At 42.0% G+C, this 19,797-nt stretch overlaps 1 protein-coding gene across 1 annotated transcript; it reads right to left on the bottom strand.

The window, feature by feature from the left end:
- Positions 1 to 3,301: 3,301 nt before the first annotated feature.
- Positions 3,302 to 14,777, bottom strand: lmo4b (LIM domain only 4b). The gene is made up of 5 exons (XM_085151602.1): positions 14,295 to 14,777; positions 12,689 to 12,929; positions 8,212 to 8,308; positions 6,424 to 6,579; positions 3,302 to 4,273 (listed from the first exon to the last, which is right to left on the bottom strand). Exons 2-5 carry the CDS (start codon positions 12,922 to 12,924, stop codon positions 4,265 to 4,267), a joined length of 498 nt encoding a protein of 165 aa, XP_085007728.1. The 5' UTR covers positions 12,925 to 12,929; positions 14,295 to 14,777; the 3' UTR covers positions 3,302 to 4,264.
- Between the last annotated feature and the right edge of the window lie 5,020 nt (positions 14,778 to 19,797).

Genomic DNA, 19,797 nt, shown 5'->3' with positions numbered 1-19,797 from the left:
ATGGGCATCGTGTTTCATAATTCTCCCTTAAATCAAATGCGACAGTTAAGCTAAATGAGGATGATGGTTTTGAAGCGTTTTGCAGTCCTCTAAGTATTAGCACTGCCACATTTTAATGATGTTTACATAGTTATCCTCCCCTTTTCCACACAAAAAATTCCTGTTTTAAGAGGTTCATAGAACCTCTAGCCAAAGTCCCATTTCAATCTCATGTAAAAAAAAAAAAAAAGGGAAAAAAAAGTGGAATTATCCTTTGAGATTGTTTCATTTTTTTGCGAATCTGACTGTCTTGTGCATTTGCACTGAGGCGTCGGTGAAACTGTATTTTTAAATTTGTACATTTATTTATTTTGCATCTATCTTTTACATTCTTCTTCACTTCACTTTTGTTTGGACTCAGATCTAAATGTTACGTTTCCATGCTGTAGCTCGAGAGTCATTTTAGTATTGAGTGTAAGTACTATCTGCACGATCTTAAAAAAGCTAATTGAGGTAATGATATGAAGTAGACCAACATATTGCTAGCCTTTCATTGATCAAGTTATTCATTTGCTAGAAATGCATTTAGTCCATAAACGGGTGAAAACTGGTAGAATGAAGCAATATATGATTTACATAGAATATTTGAATTGTTGTGATACTTTGAGCGATTAATTTAATGCAATGATTGTGAAATTGAATATGAATATAAACTTTCCTGCCTCAGTTCTGGTACGTCCACACGGTGCGTTACACTGGATTATTTCCATCTCAGTTAATCAAATTTAAAAAACTACAATTTATAAATATGAGTTATTCAAACCTGAGGAATATCACACTGATATGTTGTGGAAATGTGTGGTTTTTTTTAAAAAAAATTTTTTTAATTTAATATCCGTGAAAGCATTCAGCTGATTTGGATTGTCATAGAGTTATTATGTATCTTGCATATGAGAAGCTGTAAATCAAAAAGAGTCCCCAACCAGCAACATTGTGATTTCTGCAGGAATCCAAATCTGCTGTCAGAGATTGGGCATCCAAATATTTACAGGACTTCAAGCGTCCATCACTCTGTTAACTCTGTTAAGCTACACAAGGGTCCACATCCATAGAGCCATAGTACCAGATATTCATTGTAAAATATTTGAAGCACCGAGCTCAAGTAGTTTTATAGGTAATGAAATTTTAAAAAAAGAATAGGGCTTGGAAAATGAATAAAACAGACCGACTTTCATCCCTAAAAGTATATTTTTGGGAAAACTAATGAAAGCAGCAACTGGGAATTTTCCGTAATTCCTTTTAAGAAGTGAAAGGAATCTGTGGAATCTTTTCAGGGATGGTCGGGTGGGAGGGACTCTCTACATTTTGGAAAATTAGGGGACAATTAACAGTTTTTATATAACATTCAATAAACCTACCACTATAGCTAAATTGCTTTGAGAGGCGGTCTTAAATTTGGGGGATTTTCAGGAAACCTGTGAAGTAAACCTCGGCTTGATTAATTTAGTTTTTAATACAGAGCCGTTCTGTCTATACGAACTTTTTAGTGTTCCACAAAATCCAAACATAAACCTACCTGCTTATTATTGTGTATAAATGAACTTCTGTCCTCAATTTGGTGTTGCATTTTCCTCATTATTAATAATCACTTTCATGTTTTAATATGCCCACTTTTTTCCACTATTAGTAAAGCTCTTTGATCTGCAGCTGTGTATGAAATGTGCAGCATTAATAAGCTGCCTTGCCTTTGTCACACTGGAAGACATTTTGGCTTGTCGTAGTCAGAGAGGCACAGGTTTACTAATAACATTAACTATGGCTCCGTTCCATTAAAGCCATTTCCCTCCACCTGTATCGATGTGCATCTCCCGTCGATTTGTCTGTGAAAAAAAAAAGACAAAGCTGAGCGGAAGTGCTGGAAATTTAACAAAATGTAAATATTACAAAAAAGGCTGAGGTGGAAAATGTGATGCATGGATAATCAAAGCTAGACATTTGTCAGGTACATGCGAGTACCTGCATGCTCAAACAATGCAAGCAAGCAAGCAAAGAGATACAAATCGAGAATGTTGAAGTGGTGTTCCTGCCAGGAAACGACTTGTTTGTTAAATGGTCTGGTATGCGGCCATGCAAGCTGTTCGCCCGCCATACCAAGCAGGTTGGCATTCAAGCGTCTTGCCCAAGGACACTTTAGCACGGGATCGAAGCCCATCTATTACCTGAGCCACGGATTTAGTTACATTGTCCTGTTTAGTGTATCTGTTATACGCACAAATCGGCCACAACATTAAAACCAGAGATGAGTGACGTGAGCGTTAATTCAGTGTCCTGCTGGGAAACATGGGACCTTGCATTTGTGTTATTCTGACTTGTACCACCGCCCGAAACACCACCACAGACCAAGCACTCCTGTCCATTGCACCCCCATCCCCGAAGCCCGACAGGACCCAAAGGATTTGCTGTTAGTTCCATTAAAGCGTTTTGTTGTGATGTTCAAGGTAACAGGTGTGTATTTGTTGTTTTGTTTTTTTAATATTTCTTTTTGTTCAGGTTTGCACATCAGAGTCGTATTAGATACTTGGCTAGACTTCGATCAGCATGTTCAGAACTGGGACTCTGAAAGTGAAGCTTTGCTAACAATCGCTATGTTTAGGTTGTGCTTTAGAAGGTCGAGAACAAATCCACTCGGCGTGATTTTCATGCCATTGAAATTCCAATTTAAAACACAAGAGTCTGTTTACTCTTCAGGTCCATTTCCTTTCCTTTTCGAGATGATTTTTTTTTGCATCAAAGCCTCCTTCTGGAGAAGAGCAGCATTGTTTCAGCAGCAGCAGCGAGCTCATGCGAGGCCGCAGACTCCGCAGATAAGCGCATCAGCCATTACCGGGTCCCTCCTTCAGACCTATTAGGTCTTGCAAGGACTTCAAACACCAATTTGTTCTGCAAATAGCCCATTCAATTTGTGCCTGCCAGAAAGAGACACCTCTCTCCCTCTCTGCAGTAATTGAATCTTCAAAGGGACATTTTCCTCCATTTCTGTCAGGTATTAGAGTGATGAATAGCAAACGGTCATCCGAACAGAAAAGAGAGGATACATGTTTATCCATTTTCAGTTAGACGCTCATCATGCGCCTTGATGATTGCGAGGCTGGGAATTGAATGGCAGCGCTGCAGGATGTTCAATAGAGGATTTTCAGCCATGCTGATATCAGTCTTTTGCCCACTTGAATAGACAAAATTAGCCAGGTACTCATTACAACATCTAAAAACCCAAGTTTAGCTAATTAGAGACACTGAAGCTTTACAATGAATTTAAGGAGGCTTTTAAATCTTCAATATTTTTATTACTTAAATACACCATACTGGAGCAAATGTCTCGGAAAATATCACAAATAAATTTCTCTTTCATTCAGCATTTAAATGTTGGTGATGATCTCTACATTACTGACTATGAGCAAATTTCTTCAGCTTGCCATGAGTTTCAAAGGGAGGAGCTGAGTGCGGAGGGGTCAGATGTACTGTAGCCACGCCTGGACAACGACATTTACATGCATACTGTACATACATGGTAGTTTTACAAATACACCAAGAGAGTGTTCATGATTTGTTTTCCACAAAATGCCACAGATTTTTTTTAAACCCCATCTTAATATATAGATATATACCACCAAAAAGAAAGAAAGAAAACCAAAAACCAAAAAACACATTCCCCTTTGACAACACTTAAAATATAGAAAGTGGAAACACCATGTTGCTGGGAAATGAGGATAGAAAAGGAGAAGAGGAAAAATGAAAAAGTCCCGGTTTTCCCCCAAAATGTCTTTAAACAAATGTGCAGAGTTGAAAAGCCTGCGCCTTTTAAACCTCATTAGTCTCGTTCCTTCTCTTCAGTCACAACATAGTCTCGTCACGTTGTTTAATTTTCTCCTCCCGTAGAGTCCTCTAGGATTCGGATCGGTCTCCCCCTTTTGTCACTTTTCTTCCCCCCCCCCCCTTAAATCGTCCCAAGGTCACAGACTCCGCAGTGTCCCGATTCAGGTATAGTAAGTGCAAGTATCCACCCACAGTTGGGGAAAAGCCAAGGATTGAAGGCTGAGCGCTGGGTATGAGTTGCAGAAATAAAAAGTCAGGTTACTGGTTGAGATGTGAGGAGGATTCCTTTAGGACAAAAGGGCCTGGGGGCACAGCTAAAAAGGCCGGGCTGCTGCTGATCCACACTGTCTCGGGTGTCAATGGGTAAGGGTTAAAATGAAGGCACACATCCTGCTTCCTGCACGGCTCCCGCCTAACACACCTGAAAGGAGAGAAAATTTTAAAAAAAAGGGAAAAGTTTAAATGAGAACAGACATCAAGCCGTCATTAAGAGCATCAGTTCACAAAATGTCATAAATGTTTCACCCCTTGATAAATAAACTTTCCACCAGCTCCAGTGTTTAATTTATTGATCAGCCAGGCTTTGAAAACCATCTGGTGTCCCATTTACTTTGCATTAACTAAAAGTGCATTCATGAAGCGATTCTCTTTGGTATAATTAGAACCACGCTCCGACATAACTGCAGGAGGTGTTCAGTCCTTTGAAACAGAAAAATGCAGGGGAGGAAAGACAATTATCTGTCTGGGTACCAGCAGCATTCAACTTTTTCATCTTTCTTGTTTTTTTCCTCCGCGATTCGAAGGGGCGATTTACTTTTCCCTTCATCCCTCAAATCACTAGGAGGGCTTCAATCTATTAGTAATTGCAAACTCCTACTTGGGGGCTAATTAAAGTGACTGACGCTGGGAGGGTCCCTCTCCCCTGGGTCAAAGCAGCTCTGTATGAGAGCGGTAATTTGTCTGTTCTGAACAAAGAGATTAGGAAGAAGCTGGGAAGAAAGCTTAATAAATGAGCATCACATGTCCTACGCCATGATCGTGAACAACACCAATTATGTCACAGCGAAATCGCACATAATCAAAACAACGGTCAGAAGATAACCCTGTGACTGCTTCATTTTCTCCTCTGCTAAACCAGCTTCTATATTCAGGCCGATACACTGGAGCCGTATTGATTCAGAGGGCTGTTATCCTGCTGTAAGCCTCTGCTGTTTGAGGCCGTCGAAATTCTGTTCGAGCAAAAGAAATACAGTGTGATAAAGTGCTTGAGCGGCAGAATAATTCTCCTTATTTCACTCGCGCAGATAACAAAAGCATCCAGAGACTGTTCCCACTGAGCGATGAGTCTCTGTTTATTTAATAATTCGCTCTCTGCTATAATTAAAGCACCAGGGCCAATATTCAGATTGCATTTTAGCATCAATAATTCAGCAGTTTTCACTACAATTGATGTTAGTGCATAAATAAACAATGAGGCCTCATATTTACTACACCAGCCATGCTGCAAGAGACACTGGGGGTGGGAGCAAGGACTTAAACAGACATTTAAAATTAAGCTAGATAATGCAACGGCTTTCAATTTAAATGTGAGGAGCTCTTAGAGCTCCAAGAGCTGATTTGTAAAAGTGACAAGCCCTTAAAAGGCCTGTGACGTAAGGGGAGGAGGGATGTGGGGGGGCTTAATGGAGTTCTACCTCTCCTCTACTCACAGAACCACTCAAGGTGAAATGCATGCTCCCAACAATATAATTCCTCTTTCAGTCAGACTCTGACACACTCCAAACACCTCCCATATCTCTCAGTGTGCTCTGTGTGCAGACAAGGTATCAATAAAGCTGCTTGTTGTGAGGCAAAAATGATTAGATCTGCTGCAGGCACAATGAAGCTATCCTGAAGAATGAAGTTATCCTTCGTATATGATTAGGCCTTCTGTTTTGCTTTCACTGGAGGCATCGAGATCAAATCAGGGAAAGCCATGATGACAGCTTTCATGATATACATGCTGCTGCAGCTTGCTGTCTGTGTTCGCTTCTCGCCCCCACTCGGATGCACATTTTTGGCCTCGGAGTAATAACTTAACCCAGGTGATCCCAGGCGTGTTGATAGAAAAGTCAAATTCGGTTTTAAACACTCCGTATTAATGTTAAAAGTGGACGTCTGGCTCAGAACGGCAAAATAAATTCACAATGAGTCAAATATGTGTCTGCTGGTAACAAAGTGTGAGGGCAGCGGTACACAAAAACATCATTTTCACATGCTTTGTGCTGACAGTTAATACAGATTTTCTAAGTTCATGTCCTCCAACAAGAATGATGGAAAAATCCATTGGCTGTCTAAAAATAAAATTCATCTCTGCTCTGTAAGATTTAATATCGGCTGCATGCCTTGCAGTGAAGTCGAATCGACGACATCAATATAAACAGAGTGAAAAATGTTGCCGTGAAAATTACAGATGTTTTTCTTTTCCTGCTAATGACTCCGGCTGACTGATGACTTTTGCTGCTTGTCTTGTACTTTGAAATGAGACCACAAAGAACCGCGGGGCTCCCTCTGCCATCACGGGGGTCTTACCTTCTGGTCGGGCAGCAGCGGGTTCGTCTGCAGTGAACTCAAATGGCCGTTGATGAGCGCTGTGGGTCTGTCGTGTTCGCAGAACAGGCTGCCGTTGATGTAGTGGAACCGGTCCCCGGGGACGAGCCGGTTCCGACAGGTGGAACATGTGAAACACTGTAAACAAAGACAGGACCGATCTTAAAGGTCTTACAGGTCCTTCCCTGTAGTGTGCTTACATTGAACTTGTAAAGGAAGCTGAGCATAAAAATGTTGCTTAAGCAGGTTCCAAGAATCTTATTTGTGACCTCAGCACCTGTGATCTGTAAATCTCAATTTCAATTAAAGGATCCTGCCTTTAAATTCCTCCTTAAATAAAGCCAGCGCACATTAAGATTTAGTGTTTGTGGAAGACACAACCATCATTCGGTTTCTAAACAGCTTCCCTGTTCTCAGTAATGTTATCAAATAGCTAAAAAACAGACTTTTTACATTTTAACACACTAGAACACCATGTCACATCTGTAAATTCAAAGATCTTGCATCTGGCATTTATTTCCTTACATCTGTCAAGGGGAAATCTTGTCACGTTGTTGATAGATATCATGCAAAATTTAGCCTGGGATACATACATGTGCAAATTGCAGTACTCCTATTTAACCACTAGGGACATCACGTCATGTCAAAGTTTCATAGCCAAGTATTTCTTTGTTTCTGTTGCAAGCAGCAACACCTGAGCCTTAATGCTGAAGCGCCAAAAAAAAAAGGTCAGATCCTGTAGTGTCCACTTTATTCTGCTCCACAAACAAGTCACCCCCACAGCCTCCCGTGTTAACACGTCCAGCTTTATAGCTTTAAAAATGCATGGTACAAAAATCTGTTTTTCTCTTAATGAACGCTCTTCTCCTTCAGAGACACATTCACACAGTTTATGAACCACAGCTAACCATCATTAACCGATAAATCAGTATGCCCTCATCCCGCCTAAACATGGCAACTTTAAATTTGAAACAACCAATATAGTTGTTTTTAAGCACCGAGGCTTCAAAACCAATGACTAACACCAGGGCAGCTACATCAATTTTTCATACGCAATCTATAGTTTTTGTAGAGACTTTGAGGCTTCAACCAAATATCTACACAAAATATTAACGGTTTCTCATAGCTAAGATCAAAACTGATCCTAGGTCTGTTTCATAAGTCTTCAAACGCACGCTCACATCATTTTTCATCTTAACATTTTAATACAGTGATGCTATAAAATTTCCTTTTTTGTGAAATAATATCAAAATGCAAAATGGATTAACATTACTCAAGAAGCTGAAAATTTTAATTATTAAACATGAGAACAGATGGTGATTAAATGATTAATCCACTTATTGTTTTAGCGTTCCAGCAGTTGGATTTTACACCAATTTGAATTCAAACTAAAGTTTTTGCTTTAATACTTTTTTGGATCTCCTGTTAATCATATCTCATTAGCCCTGCTAATTCCAATACTAAGGAAAACACTGTTATACACAAAACTGAAAACTAGGAGTGTGCTGATGTATCGGTTGAATATCCGTTTGTTCAGCTGATACAGCTGATTGATATCGGTATATTGGCAAAATGCTAAAATATGAAGTTACAAATGGAAGGAAAAAAAAATGGGATCACCATCAGTTATCTCCAAAAAATGTTATTGAAAACATCGGCCCAGGATTTCATAACCGATGCATCGCTGCTAAAAACAAAACAAAGGCTTTAAACTGTGCAGCACTCCAACTTTATCAAGTTCAAAACTCAAGAGAGGAAACTTGACTTTACCTTGAGATGGTACACATTGCCCTGTGCCCTCATCACCAGTTCACTGGCTGGAATAGACTGACCACAGGCGCTGCAAGCTCCGCTGTTCCCAAATAATCTGTGGGGGGGGGGAGAAAGGGACGAAGAAGAAGTGTTACTGTGGAGCTGCTGTATGCATCTGCACAGATTTAGCCTTGTGTAATGGACTGTCCACACTTTTCTCTGCCGAGTGTGTGACTGAATGAAAAGTGTATCCGGCGCAAAGTTTCCCCCCAACTCCATTTCTGCCTCGAAGGGAAAACATACAGCAGAAGAAATAGAAAATCATCACAGTATCAACAGGAAAAATGAATCCTACACGACTCTGCCCTCCACAAGCATCTAGCACTGAAACTGCATATTACTTTGGCTGCACATTTTTTGCAGCCTAATAATAACGTGGAACATAAGCAATAAGGACCTAAGAGGATTTGATTGTACATCCAGGCGGAGATGTAGTGCTTTTGCCATTAGGACTCCTGTGAATGCTCCGTCAGTGCCGTGTTTCCATTAGAAACCCCGTAGCTACTCGGGTTGATATATAATGTGCATGGGTTAACCTTTTCAATCATGGTGTCAACACTTTAGATTTGCTTCTGCTCATCTCTTTCGTTCCTAACCTTCTCTCTCTCTCTCTCTGCCTCTTGATAATGAAATGCTTGCTCCAGCTTCCCTTCTATCTTCCTTCTGAGTCCACAATTTAGATTACTTCATCTCGGTGAGCAGCAAACTGAATGAAATTTCGATTTGAGCAGAAAGTAATTTACTGGGATCTGGACCCATTTGTCATCATATCTCACCGGGTGTTTGCTCTATCACTGCACTTTTCCTAAGCAATCAAATAAGACCACGGCATCTGACATGCTCCGGAGAGAAGGAGAGAGAGGGAGAGAGAGGGATGGAGACAGAAAGGGATAGGGGGGAGTGGTTAACACTGGTGTGCGTGCATCAGATAAAGTTGTTTGGTTGGGGGAAAAAAATTAACAAGAGAAAGAAAGAACAACACGATCAAAGTGTCTTTCTGCGCAGACCTTCTTGAAGACATTTTTTTATGAAATGTATTTAACAAAGAGGGAATAAATGCCTCAACCATCCCAACCATAACCCGAGCAGTTGTTAGAAAAACTGACAAACAAACAAGCCAGAGCTCTTTGCAAAGGGACACAGAAATGGCTTTCAATAAGGCAGCTTAGGCTGAAGCAAATTTTGTCTTGGCATCATTTGGAATGGCTCCATCAAAACTCAATTTCAGAAACTAATTAACTGGAGACCGTCGTCACAACACTGCCAATTCTCTGCTCTCGCTGGGACAAACATGACAGTGGAAATGAACATATATGCCTTGCTTTAAGACTCTTGTGCTCTGCTGCGATGTGTGTGTGTGTGTGCATGTGGAGAAGCAAAACTACACTTTCCCCCCAAGATGTTTCTGCATATCAAAGCCGGCTCATTCCGAAATTCAAACTTCGCTCAAATTGAAAACATGTTCCTCGTGCTCTTGTTGAATATGTTGCTCGAGGAGTTTCCTCCTGCGCGAAAGCTTTTGAGAGGTGTGGAAACAAAGGACAAAAGGAGTTTTCACCGCAGCCTTTTTACATTTGGGCGCAGTGTGAAACTCGTACCGGGTTAATTATTTTACCAGGGGATAGCTCTTGATAGTATTTGATTTAGGAGCCAAAGCCTTTAGGTGCTCAATTAAGTTGCTGCATCGGTTTAGAGTTGGGCTCTAATGGCCTCTTCTGCCAGTGAACTACAGCGCTGAGGTGAAGCCAACACCCCAGGTCAGTATAATTAAGGCCAAGGGACTCTTAATTGCAATGACACATCTGGTTTCTGCTTTTTGCAAAGAAAAAAAAAAAAAAAAAAAAAAAAAAAAAAAAAAAAAAATCAGTTACTCACTACGTTTCTCGGGGATGGCTTTATTTTGATTTATCTGTCGTCTTCCGCCCTTGTGAATCTGTCTTAGATTAAATTAAATAACAAACGAAAAAACACATTTGGACCTGTCTGTTGCCTATGCAGGCAATGGCTATTGGATTTCATTTCAGCGCTGACTGCCGGGTGAAATATAGCATAGCTTGCTGCGAGGCTGTCTGGTAAATGCAGACCTCATTCACCAAGGCCTTTGAGTAGGGTAAAATTACCCCACAACAATGATTTCTGCAACACAGTCCATTAAAAATGCCTCTCTACATCAGCAGCCAAAGCACCTTAAAAGCACTAGGCCATATTGATACTGAAGCGGGGCTTTGCATAATGGCAAGAGCTGCATTAGAGAAAGGGAGGGGGGGGGGGGGTAGGACAGGGCGGGGTGGGGAGATTGCGAGGATGAGGGAGGGTTCGCGTGAATCTGTGATGTGCATGTGTTTCAGGAGGAGGGGGTGGGGGTGTGTAGGGCTGGAGTCGGAGGCTGGGTGGTGCTGGCGGTGGGGGATCAGCCAAATTACACTTGGTTAATTCAGAGTAACAGATCTGGCCCCAAGTGAATTGAAGGCCTTGAATTAATTCTGTTATGACAAATCAAGATAAACGTTTCCCCTAAATTGCATGCGATTTAATTAATTTCTGAGATCCAGTTTTTTTTTCCCTCCCCTGGCCTAATAGTTCACATTCTCTTGTGCTGTCATAGTGCTTGAGTGGGCAGACTTCAAAGTGATATTAAATAACCAACTATTAGATTTACCTCACACGTTCTATTGGAAAAGTGCCATTTAATTACCTAGGCTTATTCAATTAAGGGGACACACATTCTCCCCGAATCCAGCAGCCACAAGTAAATTAATTCTCCCTCTACTAGCAGCCCACAGAAATAATATCACCTCCAGCTTAAAACAACATGATCCCTACAGCAAACACAACTTTGGCTTTAAGTTAAAGCTTTTGGGGACAAGCGCTGCATGAAAAACAGGGGATGGGTTATCATCCCAGGCCAGGCATACGACTCGACTCCCGATCAGTCAGATGGGCATTATTAAATCAGCTGTATGGATATAAAGCTGAGGCTGCAGCTGAGAACGTATGTTGAGCTGTTTAGCACTCTATTACAAATATGAATCTGCTCCTTTAAGATGAAGAGGGGGGAAAAAAACAGCAGCAAATGGCCTTCACAATAATCCCTCTTCTCTATCAGTCTTTCTCTCTTGCTCTCTCTCAAAAGCCAATTTGGTTAATTAAATGTTTTGTTTGCAGTGTGGCTCTCATTCATTTCGGACACGTCATTGGGAACGGATACAAGCCAGGGACCAGATCTCATTAGATAAAACCCATCAGGACTAAAGGAAATGGAGGGGGACTATAATTAAAGCATTTAATTGTGTAGACTCACTGTCAGATGTTTTTTTCCCCTACCCCGCTCCTGTCTTTATCTCCACAGAGATCTCATGGTTCCATAATGTGCGTTTTAGCTCTTCCACCAAGCATGCTCTCATTACAAGTGGAAAGGTGTATCCACATTTTCCCCCCTTCCAATTTTAATTACGTTATAGTCCCATTATGAATGAAGTACCCCATTGACTTCCCCATCCTTTTTATGAGGTGGGTGTGAGAGCGCACAGGCGCACTTTAGATTTTGAATTATCCGTGCAGATTTGATAGCAGCGTTGTACGTTAACTGGAGTGCGGTTCCATCCATTAGAATATGAGCATGCATTTCTATTATATAACAATAAAAACAGACTCTCCGACTGTCTTGCATGAATAGAAACTCAAGTTTAGCAAATGGCTAATTGATTGGCTTAAAAATCCATACCAGTCTAGCACATGAGGCTGAGTCAAGGATGCATGTCAACTTTCAGTAAACTGCACCTTCTCTCGTCACTTAAGACTGCTCAACATGACCAGAATGAGTGTCATCAACAAGCTCTGGTTGGGTGTCTGGCACACCTACTTGAATATTTAAAAAGGCTCTCTTTGCTAATTAAATGATCCTTTTTCCACTGTATTAAAAAAATTGAATAAAACAGCCTTCACTGACACAGATCCTGTCCGTGTCTCTTGCAGAGCTAACTCAAGTCATTTAGGACCAGTTTTCTGTTCTTTTGTTGACTGTAAAACAGGACAGACCACATTATGACCTGCACAGACTCTCTCCTTTTGCTTTGTGCTCTGTCAACATGGCGCCACGTTTGGCGTCTTTCAGGGCAGGCCAGAGAGCCTTCAACCAGGATGCCTTAATGAGCACTGATGACATTAGTACAATTTGAGACACATGTCGTGCAGGAATGCGCCAAACTTTGCGGACGGTTGCATGACCATGACAGATCTACATCAGCTTAGTCCTGCTTTTAACTTGATTTAATATCACAGCCTAATATAATCCAGAAGAAAAGTTCTACGGGCTACGAGAAGCACAATTTTTCCTTTTAAATTCATGCAAGATGTTTAAACGATTTAACTTGCTCAGTAAGGCTGCAACAGCAAAATACGGAAAACTGAACACACAACCTGGTGATTTCCTCACCTGATGTAGTCGTTTCTACAGAGGATCATGCCACTTTTTGTGTAGCACGATGTGCCGATCTCACCCAGCTGGGCCTGGCAGCAGGAGCACTTGAGGCATCGGCTGTGCCAGTAGCTGTCCATGGTGTAAAGGAGGAAACGGTCCGCAATTTTGCCCCCGCAGCCGGCGCACCGCTTCCAGGACAGAGAACCTGTGCCCACCGGTGGTGGCTGGCTGCTGCCTCCGGGATTCACCATCGTACCTGAGAACACACAGAAGAAACCATGACAGGTTGCTGTTCAGACTATTTTTTTTTCCTTTTACACTCAAGGACTGCTTTGTACACACAAGGGTCAAGACTTACACAGCTATGAGTTGACACATTTGTCATAACTGATCAGTTATCAGCTATTTGAACATGTTGTATCTGCAGCTGCGAAGCCCGATCTCTGCTACAAGACAACCACGAGTCACTTAGTGAATTAATCTGCCCTTGATCTCTAGCTGTTGCTTCATCAGACCTCTTGTGATGAATGTCTATTCACTGATAACACTGTGGGGCCAGAGGAACAATTACACAGCACGGGCCTTTGTTGAGCTGTCCTAAGAATTTCTAAATGGCGCACAATTCCTCACTCTGCAAAGAGGTGATGTCCATAGCAAAACTCAAGCGAGTGAGTAAAGAGAGGCTGATGTTTGGCACATTAGTTGTGATGCTGCATGAGCCTTTGACCTCAGCTAAGTATATGATCACGCATCTACACCACAGCCCTGATACAGCGATGTGCACACGCTGTAATGACGTTAAATGTTCTAATCTACTGAAATGCAGGCATTTGTTTCACCCACCAAATTAATGTGGGCTCTTTCAAATGTAATCCTCTCCAATTTGGTCAGGCAGCCTCGCCTGGATAAAGCCAAATCTTTGTTGAAAGACAGGTAGGCTAATTAGAGTTAGGAAGAGGGAGGGTGGGGGGTGCACAGAGAAAAGCATTCAGTAAGCCCATTAGCGATGGCTCTTAGGGACAAACCACAGCGTACCTTAGTGCTGATTAAATCTAAAAGGAGATGAATCAAAAAAGCCGACCTGAAAGTGACTCCCGGATAAACAAGACGGGGCCATCATCAAGTTTCATTCAGAGGAGTTTCCTTTTTTTCCGCTGAGGGATGGAGGGGACGGGAAGAGGAGGGGGTGGCTTTTAACTTAAATGGGCTAACTCAAGTAATTACACGGGCAAGCAATTTGGAGACCAAGTCATGGAAATAGAAGAGGGAGCGAGAGAGACGGAGGGCGGGGGGGGGGGGGGGGGGGGGGGGGAAACATATCAGACAGCCATGTGCTAAAAGCTTCTGTCCGCTGCCTGCTGCCTGATTTTGTTTTTGAAAATGAAAATAAAAGAAATGCAGCTTCACATCTCAATTACTACGATCTGAGTCCTTAAAAAAGACCAGTGTAATGTCCGCTGTCACATCTGAGCGCAGGCATTCCTAAAATAGACACAGGCGGACTCAAAACCGACTGTTTCCACTCTGAAAACTACGGACGATTGCAGGTAGCATATATACATATAAAAATATATATACAGCGCAAACACACAGAACAGCTGTACCAGCGGCAAACACCCACCTCGTGTGTCTCCTTTCAGGGTAATGGCTGTAAAGTTGACGGCTTGAATGGCAGGTAGGCGAACAGGTAGGCTGCAACAACAGTACCCCAAAAAAGTACAGGTAGAAAGCGGACGCAACACCGCGCGCGGTCGTCGGCCTCCAGCTCCGCGCGGCAGCGAAACCCTCGAGCTCGGCTCTTCAGCAAGCAAATGGAGTTATCAGATAGTATTTCCACTGGATGCTTCCCGTTTAACTGCTGCTGCCGCTTTTAGTGCTCTTTTTCTCGCTGGAACAAAAACGAGTCCATCACAAGCCGTAATTACAGGTCTGCGCATGCCGTTGTGTCCACAGAGCTGGAGAAGTGCGTGGAGAAGAGGGAGGGAGGAAAAACAGAAACACGGAGGCAGGCAGAGAAGCTGTAATTGACTGTCCTCTGCTCTGGTCTCTGGGTCCCGTTAGCTGCTTGTTCTACATGTGTCGCTGACAGGAAGAAACCTCCAGTAAAAAAGCCCCTTCAGCGGCGTGACGAAAGGGCCTCGGCAGCCAATCCGCGCGCGGTCCATTTAAGAGGAATAACAATTCTGGCCAATCAGAGGGAGGCGAGACTGACTCGGACACGCAGACAGAGAAGGATGGAAACGGAGGTGAGATGGACCGAAGAGAAGAGACACGCAGCAGTCCAACGTATACAAGCCAAATCAGGGGCAGAGACGAGATTAGAGCGGATTTATACGGCAAAGAAAATCCGTAGAATAAGCTCAGTGTCCTGTTTAAGGAGCTTCAATATCACCGTAATAAATATATTATCTCTTCTAAACGTCCATAATACTCGGACATGGAGAGATTGCATATGAAGCATTGTAATAATATACAGATCAAACTGTCTCCTTTGTCGGGACTACTGGAAGCTGCATAGCAACATCCTGTAGGCTGCATTCATCTCACGCCCGACTTTAATTAGTTGACATTCAATAACTACTTAGTTTACCGAGGGTGACTCCAACCTCTGGGAAATATCAAGCCCCCCTAATAGCTGCGTAGTGGCGCCATCGTCTGTCACTGAAAAAAATCGCAGCGAGGCCTGCTGTCGTTTACAACCTCATTAAGCCTCGGGTCATTGGTTTCAACACCTATTAAGGCTAATCTGCAAGACCTGATTTGGCTGAGATCCTTTTAATTCCTTCAGTTTGAGTTTTTCCACCATCACGTGACACTTCTGAGATCCCATCAACTGAAGGTAACTGTGACGCTTTTTAATAAAAATGAAATGTATATGGTGGCGACACCACAACAGAGAGGCGGGGGGCTGCTCTCCTTGAAAAGAAAAGCTGCAAACAAGTGACGTCTTCAGTTTAACCAAAAACAGTTGCTATTGGAGAAAAGTTTCCCTGTTTGAGATTCAGCAGGCTGAGTGGTTTTACATGACAAAACGGCTCTCTTATAAGATGCCCCTGGCTTCATTAGAAAGACGTCAGATGTATAAAGATGATCTTTTTCTTGACTTTAATTGTTTAATTATTCCTGCAGCTCCGAAGAGATCGCGCTGCATCAAGCTGATTTCCCTTTTGGCAAAGCCGGTGCTACTCCGCCTTGGTTTGAGCCACATTCTCCTGACATTCTCATCAAGCCTCTCACTCAGCAGAACAAAAAAACCCCACGGAAGATTGCAAAGAATGTCTTTTCCACCAAGGAATGATTAATTGATATAAATGATTAAAACAGAGGAAAATTATGAAATGAATTTGAAAAGAGGCCTCACAGGAAAAGCTTTGTTTGTTCCGGGCCTTTTTTAATGAGCTTTTCATAACTGGGCAAGAGAAATTACTCTGCGTGTTCTTTTTCTGGAGCTCTTTTGCAAAATAATTATGGCTAGTTGAAGTGAGGAGGAGGAGGTGGAGGGGTCAGGGAGACGAGGAGGGAGAGAAGAGTGGGTGGGTGGCTGGGTAGGTGGGGGTTCCCTCAGAAATTGATCACCTCCTTTCTCCGCTGAGATCTTTGAGTCCTGTGGCAGTTTCCAAGCAGCTGCATTATGACAAAAAAAGAAAAAGAAAAAAGAAAGCAGCCAACAACAATATGATTGAACACTATTTCAGTGTTTAAACAGGGACGAGAGAGCGTCAGATGTGGCTCACAGTGTTGATACTCCCCACAGGGGTGATCTCACTGAGATGAAAAGGAGACCACGGTGCTTCATAATGAAGCTGCTTGTCCTGTGGGAAAAAGCAATAGAGCCGCAGTGAGCACGGTGGTTAACTTCAGCCTGGGATTCGCTCTGTGTTCTCGTCTATTGACGTGACACCGAGCCGCAGAGAGGCCGGTTTCAGCCTGAGAGTTTACACAAAACATCCAGGCCACTCCAACTTTCTCTCAGGCTCATATTCTGAGATCGCACAGCTACATGTGGCCTCGTCCGCCGTTTGCGATACGACGTTGCCCTCGCTTTACTGCACATGTTGTCTGTAAAAGAGAATGATGTTCGGTTAGCCGAGCCAACTGATCAGGGAAGATTAGAGTTCAGATTATCTGCAGATACAGAGAAGCTGCTCTAGGACTGCACACAGGGTGGCACAAAGATCTCTGAGTGAAATCTGCTAAATGAGTAAAAGGTTACTTACCTAAAGAGCCATTAAAGGAACACTTAAAGTCCACATTCTTTGAAAAACATGTTGATTCAGGATGCTTCTGAAAGTGCTAAACTGATTTCCTGAACATCTAAAGTGCTTTATTCTGGATCAGACACAACACACCAATACACACAACTTTGTGCATCTGGGGAAATAGCAAAGGTTTGCAAAACTTTAAAGTTATCATAATTATATAATCCAGGCCTGACAAAGTCAGTTTCACCAAGGGCAACATATATATTTTCTTCAAATGCTTTAATTGGATCAAAAATGCATGCCCTGCATAGCCTTCTCATGTACAGTTTGATCCACATACTTCACCCAGGCCACAAAAGTGCTCCTTTGCCTTTCCATGATGGGAACCTGCACACCGTACCAAAGAAACTCTACTGGATTGAGATCTGGTGACTGTGGAGACCATATGAGTATTATGAGCTCATTGTAATGTTCAAGTAGCCAGTTTGAAATGATCTGAGGTTGGTGACATGTTGCGATCAGAAAATGGGTACACTGTGGTCATAAAGGAATGCACATGGTCAGCAGCAATAGACAGACTATGGTGTTTAAATGATGCTGAGCTCATACTAGTATTCCAATAAATATTCCCCACACCACTGCCGGCAGCCTGAAATGTTGATACAAGGCAGGATGGATCTGTGCTTTCATGCTGTTCATGCCAAATTCTGACGCCACCACTTGAAAGTGGCAACAGAAACTGAGGCTCATCAATAGGCATCCCTTTTCCAGTCTTCTAAAATCCAATGTTGAGAATTCCCATGTGAATTGGAGGCTCAATTTCCTGTTCTTAGTTGATAGGAGTTGCACCAGGTGTGGTCTTCTGCTGCTGTAGGCCATCCGCTTCACAGTTCAATCTGTTGTTTGGTGTGTGGATTTTGATTTACTGTTCCTTTCCTGTCAGCTCAAAGAAGTCTGGTAGTTGTCCTCTGACCTCTGGCATCAACACGGCATTTTCACCCAGTGAACTGCTGCTCATATCTTCTCAGACCATTCCCTATAAACCCTATATGGTTAAGTGGGAAAATCCCATCAGATCAGCACTTTCTGAAATACTCAGACCAGCCCATCTGGCATCAACAACAATGTTACATCAAGTCACTTAAATCTATATTTTTCCATATTCTCTCAGATTCTGAACTTCATCAGGTCATCTTGACAATGCCTAAATGCAATTTGTTGCTGTAAGTAAAAGAGTAAAAATTTATTTCTAAGTAAAAGAAATAGATTTTTCATCATGAATTTTTCTTAAAATGTTATTAAGAATCTAAAATAATATATGGATTGGATAACATTTTGCAAAGGGACACATTTGGCTCCATGGCCTTGAGTTTAAGATAAGAGATAAGATAAAATAAGATAAGATAAGACTTTATTGATCCCACAACGGGGAAATTTTTGCGTCACCTCAGCTCGGGTACAGATATCAGAAGGAAATACAAAAATACAAATAAGTACAATCAATGGAAAAAAAGTAAGATAATACACTATATACAATGGTAGCATACACAGTATGTGATAATCGATATGGTTGGAAATATGCAAGACATAAACTATATAGCTTGACATAACTATTGTACCACTACTATTCCTATATATGTAGTTTGGCACATGTGGCATAATCAAAGCTAAAGAAGAGTTTGCAGATCATAGCGCAATCATGCATGCTCTTCATGTGAATATACTAGAAAATATAGTATTGTTTGTTTCTGATGTTTACTGATTTTTGGTACCAAAATAATTTACAAATGGGTTATTTGTAAGCAAACACCAAAAGTTTTTAATTAAACTTTAACTAAGGATGTCATAGCACATCTGTGCTCACATTTGGCCAAGTAGGCGGTACTCAATAGTAAATAGCCCAAGATTCATATAGCAATTTTGCATTCTTACTGACCACTCGAAGTCAGGCAGTGTTTTCCACCCTCGAGTCACTACTGCACAGAATCTGGTCACAGGAGCAGAATGGCAGCATACACTATCATTTCCATAAGAGTGTAGCTTCTCTTTTGTAAAGTGAAAGGAAGTGGGCGTAATGCATCAGTCATAGGTAGGGGTGGCTGTAGCTCAGGCGGTGGAGCAGGTCATTCACTGATTGGAAGGTTGGTGGTTCGATTCCTGGCTTCCCCCTCGTTTGAATGCAAGATACTAACCCCATGTTGCATTCATTGGAGTATGAATGTTAGATAAGCACTAACAGCTTAGAAAAAGTAATTGGGTGAATGAATTAGTTGTATAAAACTCAGAGTAAAAAAGCGCTATATAAGAATGAGTCCATTCATCTTTTTACAGTCTATGGTGGAAGAAATTGGCTAGGCTGTGTCCTAAGCTGTCACCAGTACTGTACTCTTTCCTCTTTCTCATCGTGTGATCAGTCTCATGTGTATATGTAGTCATCTCTTCCCAGTTGTGTTTATCAAATCCTCTGTTGAGATTCTAGTGTTTAACCTGTCTTGCTTCCTGGTTTTGGTGCTGCTTAGAATTCCTTTTTAAGTTTGGCTGTGTTTTTGAAAGTATCACCGGCTTGTAAATAATTTTTGTGTTTTTGACTGAGCTTTTGCTTCTGCATTTCAACATCCTGACTTGTGGTTAATTCAGGGGCGATTCTAGGATCAGAGCTTTGGGGGTGCTGAGCACCCAGAGAGCTGCCCATCCAGGCAAGGTAAACTTTACTCATCACAATGAGACTTCTTCCCCGTCTCTGTCAGTCCCTGCATCCCTAAATGCCTCCAGTTGTCCCGAGTTCTCTCTGACTGCCTCCTTGGTGCATTTAAACCCCTGTTCCTCCCTGTCCTCATCGTCTGTTGTCTTCATCTCCATTATCAGTCATCATAATTTTACCCTCTCTGTGCAAGTCTGCAAATTTCTTTATTAAATCATAAG

Source organism: Neolamprologus multifasciatus, chromosome 23 (assembly GCF_963576455.1).
Source record: "Neolamprologus multifasciatus chromosome 23, fNeoMul1.2, whole genome shotgun sequence".
Classification (NCBI taxonomy): Eukaryota; Metazoa; Chordata; class Actinopteri; order Cichliformes; family Cichlidae; genus Neolamprologus; species Neolamprologus multifasciatus.
The sequence above is the reverse complement of the archived record's forward strand: the minus strand, read 5'-3'. Positions and strand labels throughout refer to the sequence as shown.

Bases quoted from the DNA above. Each gene is read 5' to 3' on its own strand.
- lmo4b (XM_085151602.1), bottom strand. From the start codon at position 12,924: ATGGTGAATCCCGGAGGCAGCAGCCAGCCACCACCGGTGGGCACAGGT. The intron at 8,309-12,688 runs GTGAGGAAATCA...CCCCCCCCACAG, and splicing joins TGTAGAAACGACTACATCAG to ATTATTTGGGAACAGCGGAG. The intron at 6,580-8,211 runs GTAAAGTCAAGT...CTTTGTTTACAG, and splicing joins GCAATGTGTACCATCTCAAG to TGTTTCACATGTTCCACCTG.